The 14,900-nt window shown below is 33.5% G+C and overlaps 1 protein-coding gene across 6 annotated transcripts; it reads left to right on the top strand.

Moving 5' to 3' along the window:
* The first annotated feature begins 7,942 nt into the window (after nt 1–7,942).
* Nucleotides 7,943–14,327, top strand: LOC149560850 (uncharacterized). 6 transcript variants are annotated; one of them, XM_089824853.1, is made up of 7 exons: nt 7,943–8,103; nt 11,427–12,155; nt 12,270–12,697; nt 12,795–12,962; nt 13,074–13,139; nt 13,290–13,358; nt 13,503–14,327. In XM_089824853.1, exons 2-7 carry the CDS (start codon nt 11,462–11,464, stop codon nt 13,566–13,568), a joined length of 1,491 nt encoding a protein of 496 aa, XP_089680979.1. In that variant the 5' UTR covers nt 7,943–8,103; nt 11,427–11,461; the 3' UTR covers nt 13,569–14,327. The 6 variants fall into 6 exon arrangements, with proteins under 6 accessions (XP_089680979.1, XP_089680975.1, XP_089680976.1 ...); XM_089824849.1 differs by having other exon boundaries at nt 13,287–13,358; XM_089824850.1 differs by having other exon boundaries at nt 7,943–8,131; nt 13,287–13,358.
* The last annotated feature ends 573 nt before the right edge of the window (nt 14,328–14,900 follow it).

Genomic DNA, 14,900 nt, shown 5'->3' with positions numbered 1-14,900 from the left:
AGAAAGAAGTCGACTATGCTCTTCTTTTGTCGAGTTTTTCTTCAAGTTTTTCTTTCTTTTATTTACAATGGTAACAATTTCTTCAATCACATCTTCAAAATAGATGATTAATTCTATAATTACATGGACAACCTATGTGTTTGCATAATCTTCTTGTGAGAAGAGATGTATGTTATAGTTGTACATTGTTCAATACTACTTGAATCTTTTTCTTTAGAGATGCATTTCTAATTTTTTTCGAGCCAAGAATGACCAACATAGACTTTGGAAAAATCCTTCTTATCAATTTAGGTTTACTGAATGCAATTTGTATAAGTTGCTAGCTATAAACTCTTTTAAAATAATTTCCTATTATCAAAAGTGTTGCTTTAACTTAGTTTCTTCCCTTGAAATTTGAGACTAGAAGGACCTTACCATTGGTTTCTATTAGAAATAGGTAGAACTCAGTGTCATTTCATCAATTCCACCAAATGTGTAACCAATATATGCTTTCATTTTACTAGATCTGGTATATCTTTCCTCTATGTTGGACTTAAAAGAAATGTGTAGTTCAAATGGTGGGCTCTATATCATATACTTTCTTTGATTTCAACCATTGTCAAGTTTGTAATTAAACTATTGTGACTTTGTTATACTTTCCTTAATACGTGTCAATCATTCATGTAGAAGTGTTGGCTTTTATCACTCTTTGATTTAGAGCTACTCTTGAAATGACACTGTTAGTTATTTATTTAAATTAAATTCCATGAGCTCACCATTTACTTTTCTGTGAATGACCACTCTTATTTCAAATTTAGATTACTGTGCCAATATGAATTAGTATGTTAATTTTGTGTAAATATACACATATATGTTTAAAATTTCAAAAGGCTCTTACTAGTAAGTGCCTTATTTTTCAAAAAAGTCTAATAAAATTGAATTATATATGTGAGGATGGTTAGTGATTGTAAGTGTATCTTTAATTCCATTCAAGTTGTTGAAACTATAAATGTTTTCATCTGATTAAATAGAGGAGAAGTTCCAACATATTGATTATCGTCATTTTCTGTTAATTTTTCCTTATACCTTTTATGATTGAACATGTAAAGACCATGAGAAAACCCCTATTTTTGAGTCATGACAATGTTAGTGTGCTTATTATAATGGTAGAACTATAGGTGTTTAAGAAATCCTTAAATCCTAAAGCTAGCTAGATGTTTTTTCTTCTGGAAAATCTCTTTCCAAAGAAATCTAATGAAGCACTTGTTTCACTTTTAAATGTCATCATTTTTGTTGTTGCTTACATTTAATTTTTAAAATATATTTTTGTGATAGGCTTGAACCATTAGTTCATTAAATATTTCCTTTGAATGTATTGAATTCTATTTTAGTTTTGCCTTCCTATACAAAATTTATTGCACTCAGTAATCAAATTATCATTATTTACAATGCTCAAATAATAGGAGAACTTGGGAAACATTACTTAATTTACACTGTCAACGGTGAGCGTAGTGTAGAATATGGTGGCTGTGTGCTTGAGTAAAGTATGTAACTTAAACCATTAAATCTCTGTATTTTTTATTCTTAAGTAGAAGGATGAGAGTTTTAAACCTTCTTCCAAATATCTTGTGTTGCATCTTGCCAACTCTATAGTATGGTCTTTGAAATTCATGATAACAAAGTTTTATCATTCTCAACTTGTAAATGAGGATAAACTTGTAATGTCCCCACTAGCAAAGGCAATAATACCTGCAAAACTAATGTTAGAATTTATACAATAATAAAATATATTTCACTATTCTACCCTCTATCCTAACCCAACCTTAAAGATGTCTCCACATCAAGATCATTAACCCTGTTGAGGATCCTTAGATCCCTGGTTACTTCTTCATCTTCTATGAAGTGCTCCCTTTAAGGTCCTTCCTAGAAGAGACATTCTCTATCCAAGGCCTTTGACACATATGCATATGTTAACATCTAAAAAATATTATGGCCCTATAACCATATTAAGATCACTCTCTTCCCAAAGGGACTCTCTTGATCTTAAGTTATTAACCACATTAACATCACTCTCTTCCCATAGGGACTCTCTTGATCTCAAGCTATTAACCATATTAAGATTACTCACTTCCCTAAATAGACATTCTCTTGATCTTAAACCATTAAGTCATGTGTTTTATCCATTTCAAATTACATCTTTACATATATATATGTATATGCATAAATTATTCACAAGTATGATTCATTAATATAAATAAATTTATAAAAATTATTAAATAAATATAATCCATAAACATACCTTTCTTACCTCCTCTTTTCTTGGTCCATGTTGCTCTTTTGTTTCTTCTTTTCCAAGAGTCACAACCTTTTCAGAAAGTCACTTCCTTATTTTCTATTTTCTTCATATTACTTTCATATTCCATTTTTCCTTTTTGAACTCTCATCTTTTTTTCCTCTTTTTTCCCCTCTCTAAAATAAACTCTCATCCCTTTTATATCTTAATTTTAAGAGGTCGTGTCTATTTGTTAAATATCTCTCAACTTTTTATTAGATTTAGCTAATTTATATTATTCTATGTTTTATTATTTATTTACTTACTTATTTGTGTTTATTATTATTTATTATTAAATTCTATTTAGAAAGTTAACATACTTTCTTCAATATTTTCTCTTGTATTTAATTTAATTTCTTTATTTATTTATTTTTTATTATTTAAAATATCATACTAAATATTATTTCATTGATAATATAAATTAAATAAATTATTTCCTATTTTTATATTTTAGTATTAGTTTTAATATAACTTTATTATTATTATTTATTTACAAACATTATATTATATGATTATTATTAAAATTCTATTTGAAATAGGGATATGACAAAACTAGGTTTGATATCCTTCTATAATAGAGGCACGCAAATTTCTAAATTAGAGTGAGCAGATTTAAATTGTTTTATGGGCTTTTAATGAATGTGTGTTATTCATTTTAATGTCAATCCTACTAGAAAATATTAATGATAAGTCCTGCAGCTATGTGTCACCCATGTTTCTTAAAAATGGTATAACTTATCCTCTAAATTATAATTACTTTACCTTTATTAAATGGTCAAACTTGTGCATTATAGTACTATGTGACTTCCTTGAAAATTTGAAGTAATGCTTTACCTAGTAGATCTATGTACCATTAATTGTATAAGAATTTTTCTTTGAAGATTGTCTCTCTTATATTGTATCACAGTGATTACATAAAGGCAATTGCAAAAAGACCTTATTCAAGAATGATTTTATTTTCTTAGGGATCAATTTCTTGTGCAAATTAAATTATGGAGGTTTGAGTGTCCACAAATAACTTTTTTGTATTGTGGATTTGTAATAAAGTTTCCTTGTATTACGCTTGAAAAAATGTAAACTCTGTATTGATTGAAAACTATTTCAAAGTGAATTTAAATATGATGCATTGGTCTGAATTGAAATGGTTTGCATGTGAATGTAATCCAATTTTATTATATTGCAGATTCAAGAGTAGGGTATTTGATTTAAATCTACTATAACATAAGAGTAATTAAGTTATCATAGAAGGTTAAAGTTTACATTGTTAAAAGCATACATATAATGAAAATTGTACTACCTAAAAGAGTTTTTCTTGCACTTGTGTTGTCTTAAGCTTATTTGTTCATATGAAGCAAGTTGTCTCTCCATTATTCTTTATTTCATTTTTTTAAGAAAGATTGTATTTGGACGGGAGTTGAATATGAGTCAATAGGGAAGGGTAGGAATTGAAAATAATGTATTTTTATTTCTACTCGCTAGTGGGAACCTAGTGTTAAATACTTTGGCTAGAGCTATAATGTGCATATGTGCTCTTGTATGATGTACTTATTGTTCCATATTTGATGTGCAGGTCGACATTTTCTATGATGCCAATTGATGTATGACACTCAGAATTTATCAGAGAATATGGTAGGAAAAAAAGAAGTATAAATGACCCTCATTGACAATTGCAAAAAATTTAAATCCTCAACAATACTATATAGCATATGCTTTTATCAACCTAAATATTGCACCTTTTGGTGAAGTGTTAGTTATCATCAATGACACTCTAAGAAAATTGCAAATTGTAACTAATGACACCCCAAAAAAATGCATTTTATTTATAAATTTGCTACAAGAAGAAAACACTATTTCCAAATTGGTGTATTTTGGGTGTTTTCTTAATTTAGAAATTACTTGTATGTTGTTAAAAAGAACAAGAGCTCTGGTTGACCAGGACTTCCTGCCTTATGCAAGGGATGAAAAATACTGACAAAGGTGCAATGTTTTGTTTGGAGCACATATTTCAATGTGTTTGAACAATTATAGGAGGTAGAGTTGTACTCACATTATTTGAGTCAAAATTTACCTCTTCTTATTTTGCAAAATGCATGTCACATTGACTATTTAGAAGAATCAGTTGTCACTTTGATGTAGAAAAATGTTGGTGAACCACAATTCCAAAATTCTTGAAGGTTCATTCTCAATCACAACTCTAATTATTCACTTTGTAAAATGAAGCGAAGGTAATCATCATAACGACTTTTAGATGATATTCAACAATAGAAATAGTAAATATGTGAAGCCCAAAAATCTTTTATTCACTACTTGAACTTCATCGTCAAGTGGTAAATATTTGTTGATATGGAGATGATACTTATAGACACTTAACTTTTGTCTACTAAACCAAAACTAAGGACATCCATCCTCAAAACCACATAAATTATAGTGGCTAACCAATACTACATAATACATATTTTATATAAATTCATTTATACAAACATACACTACTATCAAATAGAAATATTTGAGTAGATAAAAAGTCATATGATCGGTGGATTTCACCTTCTTAACATTATGTGGGCCTACACAAAATTCATTAGACTAAACAAAGAAGAAGCAATGAGTAATTTAACCTTGAAACAAACTTTCATTTAATTATCCCAAAACTTAAAATCATTTTTATCAATGATAATTTAATACAAAAATAAAAATGACATGACATTTTAAATATTTTGCACAATAGACTACATAGTAATACAAGTTGTGTAAATATAATGGTTTATAAATCTACTATTAACCATAATAACGTGCCATAGTAAAAATAAATTAAATATATTAGAATTGAAGCATAACTATTTTGTTAATTTCCTTTAGGCTAAAAATTAAAACAATATTGTTAATACAAAGTAATAGAAATAACTAATTTTATGTATAATACACAGTTAATGAATATAGTACACAATAAGAATATAAATAATATAAGTAAATCAATTAATTTATTAAAATATTTTCATAAGTTTAAAATCTTATTCAAATAGAATCACACTATTAAACTATTATTTACACACAAAAAAAAAATGAAATAGTGAAAAAATAATTAGTTTTATATTTAAAAATACTTATATTAAATGATAATTGTCACATATAACCCATTGGTGAAGTGAAGGGCAGTTAGTAGAATTTTTTTTGGGTCAGAATTGGTCCTATCAATCTGATCTTTAATTAATTCTTACTTATCTATACTATTTATTTTGTTATTTTTAGGTTTAAATTTTTTTTATATGAGAAAACTATCTGCAACCTATTTTGGCAAGATCTGCTTTGAAACTGGCATCCATGGCGACAACCCCAGGGCAGCCAAGGTGTTGTAACAGAGCTAAAAATGAAGTTAAGGAAAAGGATGCAGAAGCAAAGTTTGAAACTAGTGATTATGAGAAAGTAGAAAAACATTTGGTAAAGTATGACAGAAAATGGTGAGCGGGTTTCCATTGAGTCAAGCACCTCACCAAAGTTTTAATTGTGCAGATGAAGAAAACACACCCAGAATGCAGACACAACCACTGCTAGCATTGCAATGATTGTCTATTTAGAAAGCCCAACCACATTAAATTTTCTTTCAACTTCTATTTGTGCAAAATATTAAGGGTTTGACAAAAAAACAAAAAACATGTCTAGCAGACTCTGCCCCAGCCATGATTATTGACTAGTTAAGGCTGGTCTTGATTATTCAAGTGGATCAATGTGCACTCAATATATTTAAATTTTTAGTCTATAGCCACATTGGCTATGTCTGTCAAGCATCTATCATTACATTTTGCTATAATCACTTGAAATTTTTTACTATAATTAGTCAGAAGTAAACAAGATAAGTGATATTTGAAAATTGGCATCCAAAGCCAAGGCCCAAGTTCGTAGCGGAGACATAATTAAGAGTAGAAATTGAGAACAGATCAAACACATGCATTAGGATGATTTCCATCACCTCTTCTATTATAATGGTGGGCACTACTACTCTAGAAATGGTGGATTTGATCTTTGCATGCGGGTGTATACTACTGTGCAAATAACAAATGTCTCTTGGTCTTAGGGTCTGGGATACAAGCCTTACAAGAAAGTGCTTGGCATTTCAAAAACTTTCAAGAGTTTCCTGAACTTTCCAGTCCATTGCTCCTATTCTACTCAGATATGGCACCTTTGGTGGAGCGCTTGGGGTTGCTCTTGTCGGCATGCTTCCTCTTTGCCTGAGTTCTGGGCTCGCTTGGGTAGTGCTCCCTCCAAGTCTTCTTCTCTCCATGCTGCTTGGATTGCTGGCCCATCTTTCATGCTTTGGCATATCTGGTTGGAGAGGAATCGTCGCATATTCCAAGATGTTCGGCTTGGTGTTTTGCATCTTTGGTAGAAAATATCACATTCTCTCCAGGAAACTATTCTTGTGAAGTGTGAGCTTGATGGGGGTATGGATCCGGTTGATCTTGCTATCTGTAATCGCCTCAATTTTCATCTGCAGGATGGGGTTGCGGCTCATAGGTTTCCTTCTATGTCCAGGCAGCTTCACCATCAGAGGAAGGGTCGGGTTAACCGGGATGGGCACTGGACTCCTCCTCCCTGTGGAGTTCTGAAAATTAACACTGATGGTTCTTCTCGTGGAAATCCTGGTCTGGCTGGTATTGGCGGAGTGGCTCGTTGTAGTTCTGGGAATGTTAAATTTTTCTTCTCAATTCATAAGGGTGATTATACTAACAATCTCATGGAAGCTCAGGCTATTTTATATGCTGTGGAACAGTGTTGCTTGTGGGGATGGAGTAAGATTATTTGTGAGTCTGATTCCCAGGTGGTGGTGAACATGCTTTCTTCGCAAGAGCTTGAGGATGTTAGTTGGCAGCTGGCCACTGTTGTTAAGCAGATTCTTTTCTTCTCTTCCTCTTTTCAATTCATTAGGTTCAAGTATATTCCGCGAGAATGGAATAGACCTGCTGATTGTTTAGCCAAATGGGCTTCTAGTCATGATCCGGATTGGAATATTAGGGATAGGGGGCAACTGTCCTTTGAGATGGTGCAAGAATTTGATGATCTTGTTGCTCAGGATCGAGCTCCTTGTTGAACTCTCCTTGTTGTATTCTTTTCTGTCTTAATAAATTTTTACCCCTCTTTTTGCAAAAACAGCAATCAGAAAATAGAAATTATTAATTAGAAATTAATTTTAAAAATATATGTATTTTTAAACATTAGAAGTGCACCAGTTTTAAATATAAAAAATTAATTGAGAGGGAAATATTAGTTCCTGCCTATAATTAGGCAGGGACTAATAATTGAGAGCAAGCACGTAACTTCCCTTACACGAATCTAAACGTGGAAAACGAAGAAAGAAAATCTGGCCTTATCCACGCGGGACGAGACATAGACAAGACACAATTTTAACGCATTCCGCACATATTTAGTGCGCTGCGTTACAACAGAAAATTACAGTGATGATTGCCAGACTGGCAAAACCCCTCATTTGTCTCTTCCCCTTAGTCAAACCCAACAAAAATTCCTTTTCAATTCAAATCGGATGCTACCGCCTCTAACCACGGTTTAAAATAGCTGGCATAAGCTAACTGCGGTTAATCTGTGCGGTTCTATTAAGGAAGGTCCCAAAAAAGAAGAAAGAAACGGACGTTTGCCGTAATGAGGAGAAAATAGCGGAGACAAAGAGTGCCGCGAAGACACAGTTTTGTGAAGGCTACCGCGGGTTTGGTACAATTTGATGTGTTATTTCTCTTCTTTGCGCATAATCATGCTCGTGGAGACTGCATAATACTGAAAACAATGTGCGTGGCGAAAAACTCCGACAAAATTGTGTGCATATTCTGTGCTTTCAGAAGTTTCTTGAGAATTAGCAGATTTTCCTTAATTCTTAATCGTTTTAAGTGAGTTCTACACTATAGAATCGCACAATTGTATATATGTTGAGATATCTTTAATTCTATTGAGGAAAGGTAGATTTTCATTTTTCCCATCATTGGAAATAGCTTTCTGAAGTTGTTTTCTTATTTTTATTTGTCTTTTGAGTGGTTCAGATTACGCCTGGGTTTTTGAGAGTCGGTGCTTGGAAAATTAGGGGATCTTTTGGGTTATGTAATTAGTCGAAGTTGATTTAGTGAAAATAATGCAAGCATAAATGTAATTTGTGTAATTGTTCTGGGATCTAGTGGAAGCAGAAGTGTAATTTGTGAAAGAATGGAAGAGTTTGATAAAATAATTTTCGAAAGCATTTGCTTTGTTCAAATTAAGTGGACACGGGTTAAAATAAACGGAAACGAAGCAAACGGCGTTGTTATTTGTGATGACATACGGAATATCTGACTGAATTGATGGATTGGATGGATGGAGCGATTTATTTAGTGAAAACATTTGACATTTTGAATTTGTGAAATGTATTGTAACGCTATAGAACGCAACCGCAATGGCAGATCTAGCGACCTTATTTGTTAAATTTGTCAGTGTATTCTGTCCAAATATGTTAATGCACAGTAGTCCGAGATATGTTAAAAATGGTGGTTAGACAGATGGAAACACGTTTTGGTTTTGTCACTTGCAAAAATATATAGATATACTAATTAAAAAGCTCAAATCTCTGAAGTACTGAAGTAATTTGTGGATATTGCAAAACTTGTAGAGGAAATGGAGAATCGGTGAATATTCAGGAGGGAACCGTAGTAAAATAGGGGAATAGAAATAAGCTCTGAGAATATTTTAAAAATTAGTGATGAAAATTAAAAAATTAGCATTTAGACTCTTAGCTTATGGCGACGACTGTATAGAGGAAATGGAGGAAATAAATTGTCAGATAAGGAGAAAGTTCCAAGGATATTTGGATCTTCGGAATTGAATGACTGATGAAAACATAGACATGCTGGCTTAGTGATTGCTAGAAAAGACGCCAATTTTTTTGGTTAAAACATTGGGAAATATGGCTTAAACGCCATAGAATACGACAGAGTGAGAGAACTGTGTTTAGATTATTTAAACATACATATATTATTTAAAAGGGATATCAAACTTGTTTTGTCTCTTCGATAAAGATTTGAGCGTATGGTTGCAAGTTTGTTGAAGATGATGCATAAATTTCTTGGAAGTAGAAACTCGAAGGAACTTAATAATATAGTTCAAACAATCTGAAAGATAGAAGGAAGGGTCTTGTTTGACAAAACGAGACTGTGGAAACGGCGGTATAATTTGTTAAATTTTGCTGAAATTCTGCTTGAAATCGTCGAAAAGATGAAAGTTGCGGAATGATTTGTTGAACGGAAAAAAATTTGAAACCTCTAGCAGTCAAGTAATGGTTTTCGGAAAAGTAAGAGTCGGGAAGCAAACTAGATGAAAAATCTGAAGTGAAACGCCTGAGACTGGAATCGAAGATAAGGTAAGAAAAGAGCAGCTTTGATGTGAGAACTCAGAAAACCATAATTCTAGTGGATAGACTTTGTGGATTCTTATTTAATACATACGCGTCAAATTAATTTTTGAAGTGTATTAATTTGGAATTTTGTCGCAAATAATCAAAAGATTAAGATCCGCTGAAATTTTATCGAAATTTAGAGGGATATCACATGTTGTTAATGGTATTATTGTACGGAATAGGAAGACTTCTAATGATTATTAACAATAGACGCAAATTCATTTAAAAGAGAATTCAGCTTCTAAGGTGAGTATTATGACAAGAACTAGGCTTTGGCAAGTTTTTCATGTAAATCTGGAGGGAAACTGGTTGAAATATGTGGGATAGAATAGAACAATATTAAAAAGGAATTTCAGCGCTTCAAATTTCGGTGTTAAAATACTGACGACGAGGATCCTGAAAAGGATTTAAAATACTGAAGACGAGGATCCTGAAAAGGATTGAAGTTTCGACTTTCTTGTTGGTACGTACTGCGAAGCTTCCTGGAAGAATTGAGCTATGTTGAAATCCCTAACTTTGGTATTGTAGCCAAAAGGGAGAAGCCGCTGGAGCAAGTTTGGAATAGGAAACGTTAAGTACCAGAGGATAATTTTTTATTTCCCATCTGTTCTCTTCGATTTCATCAAACAAAATAGTCCAGGGCTCACTACCGATTTTTTTTACGCCTTGAGATTAATTACGGATTTTGTCTTTTTATTTTGTGAAGAATCGAATGACATAGGAGATTTATCCTATATTCAACAACATGCCGCTGTAAGGTGCCATCTGGAAATTCCGTCTATATTTCCCCACAAATTCTGAAGCCTCTCACTTCATGTGGTCTTCAGCTGTCAGCAAAAGGATTTTATAGGGCATAGGATTGTGATTTTAAATAAGTAGAAAGAAGTTATTCTGCAAACATAATGGCCCAGATGTAAGATTGAGTGTTACATTACTAAAGATTATTAATGAGTTCTACGGTGTTGTTGGGTGGATAGTCTGCCACTGAGCTACCAACACTTCGTTACACAGGCGTTTTGGTAGGACCTTCGAAAGAATTAACCACAGCTCATTTTGTCAACAGTTCCTAGGCGCTTACCATTAGTGACAAAGATGTGGGGATTCTTTCCAACAACCTTATGAGAGGAAAGTTTACTAAACTGACCGCTTCTGTTTTCTTGATTTTCTTAAGATCTACAAGCCTTGTAAAAGACGTGAAATAACCGATGTCCATTATTTATATGAAAACATGTTTCAGGGAATAATCTGTACGACGCCCTTTAACCATCCACTTTCAGATCACATGACCTGATATTTTAAACTATTCCAAGGTCTCTGTAGATTTTACCAATGCAAGCGTAATTTCCGAGGGCTTCTACGCTCCCGGTTTAACTTTCATTAAGATTATTTGGGCTTGCATCGTGAATTTTCGCAATTGGAATCCTAGATAGACAACTTTTTCCGAAGTTGTAGGTTATTATATTCCATGAATGAAAAGCTTATTATATTATAGAAAACTTAACTTAGGATCTCCTACTTATCAATCAATAACATGTTTTATTGTGGCATCTCTCTTTCCTGCTTCAAATTTGATCTGACAAATGAGTTGATAAATGCTTTGAGTTTGTGATCGAGAAGAGGTTTTCTTAAAAAGGTGTTTTTAGAATCAAATACGAAAAAATTAAATTAATACTCTTTCGCATATGCCTTCAGGATATCTTGATCAATGTGATTCAAAAGAAATCCAAATGCAGTTTTCTCAGTTCAGTATGGATTCAGTGGAGATGCCTCCGATTCAGCAGCTGACAAATAATCGGGATTTTATAGGTGCCGATTATAAAACCTCAGTGGGCAGTGCTGATGTCAAGGCATCAATATTGGAAACAGGGTTGCCAAATAATTTCCAGGGTTCAACAGGATTGATGCGTTATCATTCAGCACCGAGCTCATTTTTTTCAAGTATAGAAGAAGAGGAAAATAATAACATCATATCAGAGTATTTCTCTAATAATTCTTCCCCTCCCCTGCAATCTAGACCTAGAACAATGCAACAGAACCAATCAAGTATACCGATTTCTCATCTCGGGGAGAGCAAGCTTGCAAAGCATTGTGCAGAATCCAATGATTACCCGAAAGGGAGTCCACATAAACTTGCTTCGCTTAATAGAAATCATGTGCCTGCCATTAGAGAAGATTTAAGGAATCATCGTCCTCTTGTTGCAATTCCTGAGAATGGACCTGGTGTATCAAATGACACTTTTGGCGCCTCTCAAATGTCATTGGGAGCCCAATTAGCTCAAGTATCTCAGCCAGATAAGCAGCGGACACGCTCGTACCAGTCGAACCCAAATGCCGAAGACTCTCGCATTGCAGGTTGCTCAATGTCGAAGAGTACCCTTATTCGTCACAGCAGCTCCCCTGCTGGGCTACTTTCTCGATTAGGTAACTAGGCACAAGGGACCTTAGCCTCCTTTTTGAGCCCTTCAATGATTTTCCCAATAGATTGGAAAATTAGGAATGATTGTTTCGTGCAATAATCTTAAACTTCCTTTGCAGGTTATGCAGATGGAAAAATCAGTTGTAGCATGGATTTAGGAAGCTCTTGTGGGGATATCCCTGCCCAAAACAGAGTTCAAAGTCATATGAGTTGTATCCAGCAGAATGGTTCTTCCCCTGGGCTAATATCTCAATGCTCAACGAACATGGGTGTGCCAAGAATCGGCGAGAGGCTGAACATGCCTATAGTTGGCTCTTTAAAAGGAAATCAATCAGGGAAGAGTTCTGGCAATTATAGTTTTGGCAGCGGTAATCATGTTCTACAGGGATACGCTTCAAAATCCGCAGTTGGGTCATGGGATGATGCAACCACACCTCCCGGAAAATATGCTGGCGTGCAAACTGGTACAAGCTCAGTTCCAAGAAAGCGTTCATTTGAATTGAACGGTAAAAGGATTACACAAGATCTGTATGGTTCACAAACCCAGGTATATAAATTTCTGGCTCCATTTGCAGGTTGCAGTTGGGTTAACTTTCAGTGTATCGTTGATAACTAATTTTGTATTCTCATCTGTATTTACGAAGGGAGAGACAGGAAATCGAGGTTCTTCTACACTAATCTATGTCCCAGACAATTTGCCAAGATCTATATCTGCGGAGTTTGTAACGGACGATCTCCTGCAAGATTCTGTCCCCTGTAGGCTTCGTGCAAAACGTGGCTGTGCAACTCACCCACGAAGCATTGCTGAAAGGGTCAGTATTAAAGCTTTTAATTTCATATTGGTTTCTTGTAACGGAAATCTGTGAATGAAAAATGGGTTAAATGTAGATAATCTTCTAATGTTTTGGTTTTATTTCTATAAGAATCGAAGAACACGAATCAGTGAAGGAATGAGGAAGTTGCAGGAACTTGTGCCCAACAGCGACAATGTAAGGATTTAATTTATTGATAAACTCCACCCGGTCCTTGAGCAAAATTTCTATTTATTTCTCGCGCTCTTTATGTTACCTTTCAGATCTACCATAGCTAATTATGGTTTGATGGATTCATTTGTTATCATTTTTGACTCAAAACAGCAGAGTACAAATATCTCTGACATGCTAGACGAGGCCGTTTTGTATCTTAAGGCCCTACAGAAACAAGTTCAGGTCTGTCTTAGAGATCAAGAAACCTATTTGCAATGCACAATACTTTTCATACTCATACGGTGCTTGGTGAAATCTATTGAATCTGCTTATAACTTTAACATTTTAGGAAAAGAATCTTACACACAAGAATATGATCCTTTGCAGGAATTTACGGATAAGGAAGCAAAGTGCACATGCATACATAGACCAGATTGTGCCTTCAAAACATAGGACTTTTCTGAATGTACAGTAACCTGTCATCAAAGCAAAATATTTCCAAAATTGTAATTACTATTCCTTTTAACATATACTATCTCCCTTCAGAGAGTGTTACTGTTCATAATGTCACAACTAATACTGAACCCACTTAGAATATCACAAGTAAGAAAGCACAGATTTTAGGCAAGTATTTGTTCAGTTCATTATTTTGGATTCGGATATGTCATGGTATTGATATCCCCTGAGTACACCAAAGTTATGGAGGAACTGCCTGGTTTCACACGGTCTTGATCATGAGCATATCCGGATGCCACAAATCATCTAAATGTTATCTTTTGAGAGTAACAAAATTTGTTACTTAAATTAAAAGTGTTTACCGTGGAATCAAGTTCTTTAAAGGGCTTCATTAAAAGTCCTCGCTGTGGAATCAAGCTCTTTGTTGGGCTTCTTTAATGATTCAAAGAGATTCAAGTGCATACTGACTATATATAGACGGTCATTTTTTAAGCAAGCATGTACCTATTTGGTTCTATGAGAAAAATGTACTTGACAAGTGAATATATTTGCTTACTGTAAACTAGCTAACAAAAAATGCAAGGTTTGCTTCACTTCGTTCAGCAATTTTTTGGTTCTGTACAGTCTCTCCAAGACGCCTTTGATGAAAAGACATTTTTGTAAAGCATACAAGTGTGCTCAGTTCTCTTTGAGAAGGGAAATGAGTTCGTATAATTGTCACGTTCCCAGTTGATCAATATAATATATAATTTATTATTTGTTATGATTTAAATAAAAAATATTTTCAAATCTCTATTCTGAATTTGAAGTAGTTTTACTTATTTTAAGGTCATTTTCAAATATTTTTATATTTGAAAATTGCTTCTGATTAGATTAGAAAATTTGTTCTGATCGTCTGAGGGCTTAAACATCAAAGACTTAATTCCTAATTTGAAAATATTAAATAATCAAAATTGAATCTTTTTCTATGATTAATTTTTTCTTTAGTATGTAATCAGCTCTTGACATAAGCATAAATCAGTATGTTTGGCTGGCATCAATTGACATCACAGATGCTCTCTGTAGAATGGTTGCAAACTGTACAGAATATATAATTTTTTAAGTCTAAAACAGTGTGGGATAGGAACGAGAAGTGGTCCTTATCTTTTTCATGTCTAAAATGATGACCATATTATTTTTATTATTTTTAACTTTTGTTGTCCATCTCTTTTATCATGATGCTAGATTTGGCGCTTAAATAATCTCGCTTTGTTGTCCATCTCTTTTATTATGTTACTAGATTATGATCGGCAAAAATAACAACAATTTTTAATTTCTACTTTACAACTT

Source organism: Cupressus sempervirens, chromosome 4, assembly GCF_028749045.1.
Source record: "Cupressus sempervirens isolate cs-2001-9-10 chromosome 4, ASM2874904v1, whole genome shotgun sequence".
NCBI lineage: Eukaryota > Viridiplantae > Streptophyta > Pinopsida > Cupressales > Cupressaceae > Cupressus > Cupressus sempervirens.
Note: the sequence above shows the minus strand (reverse complement) of the source record. Positions and strands in the feature narration are given on the sequence as shown.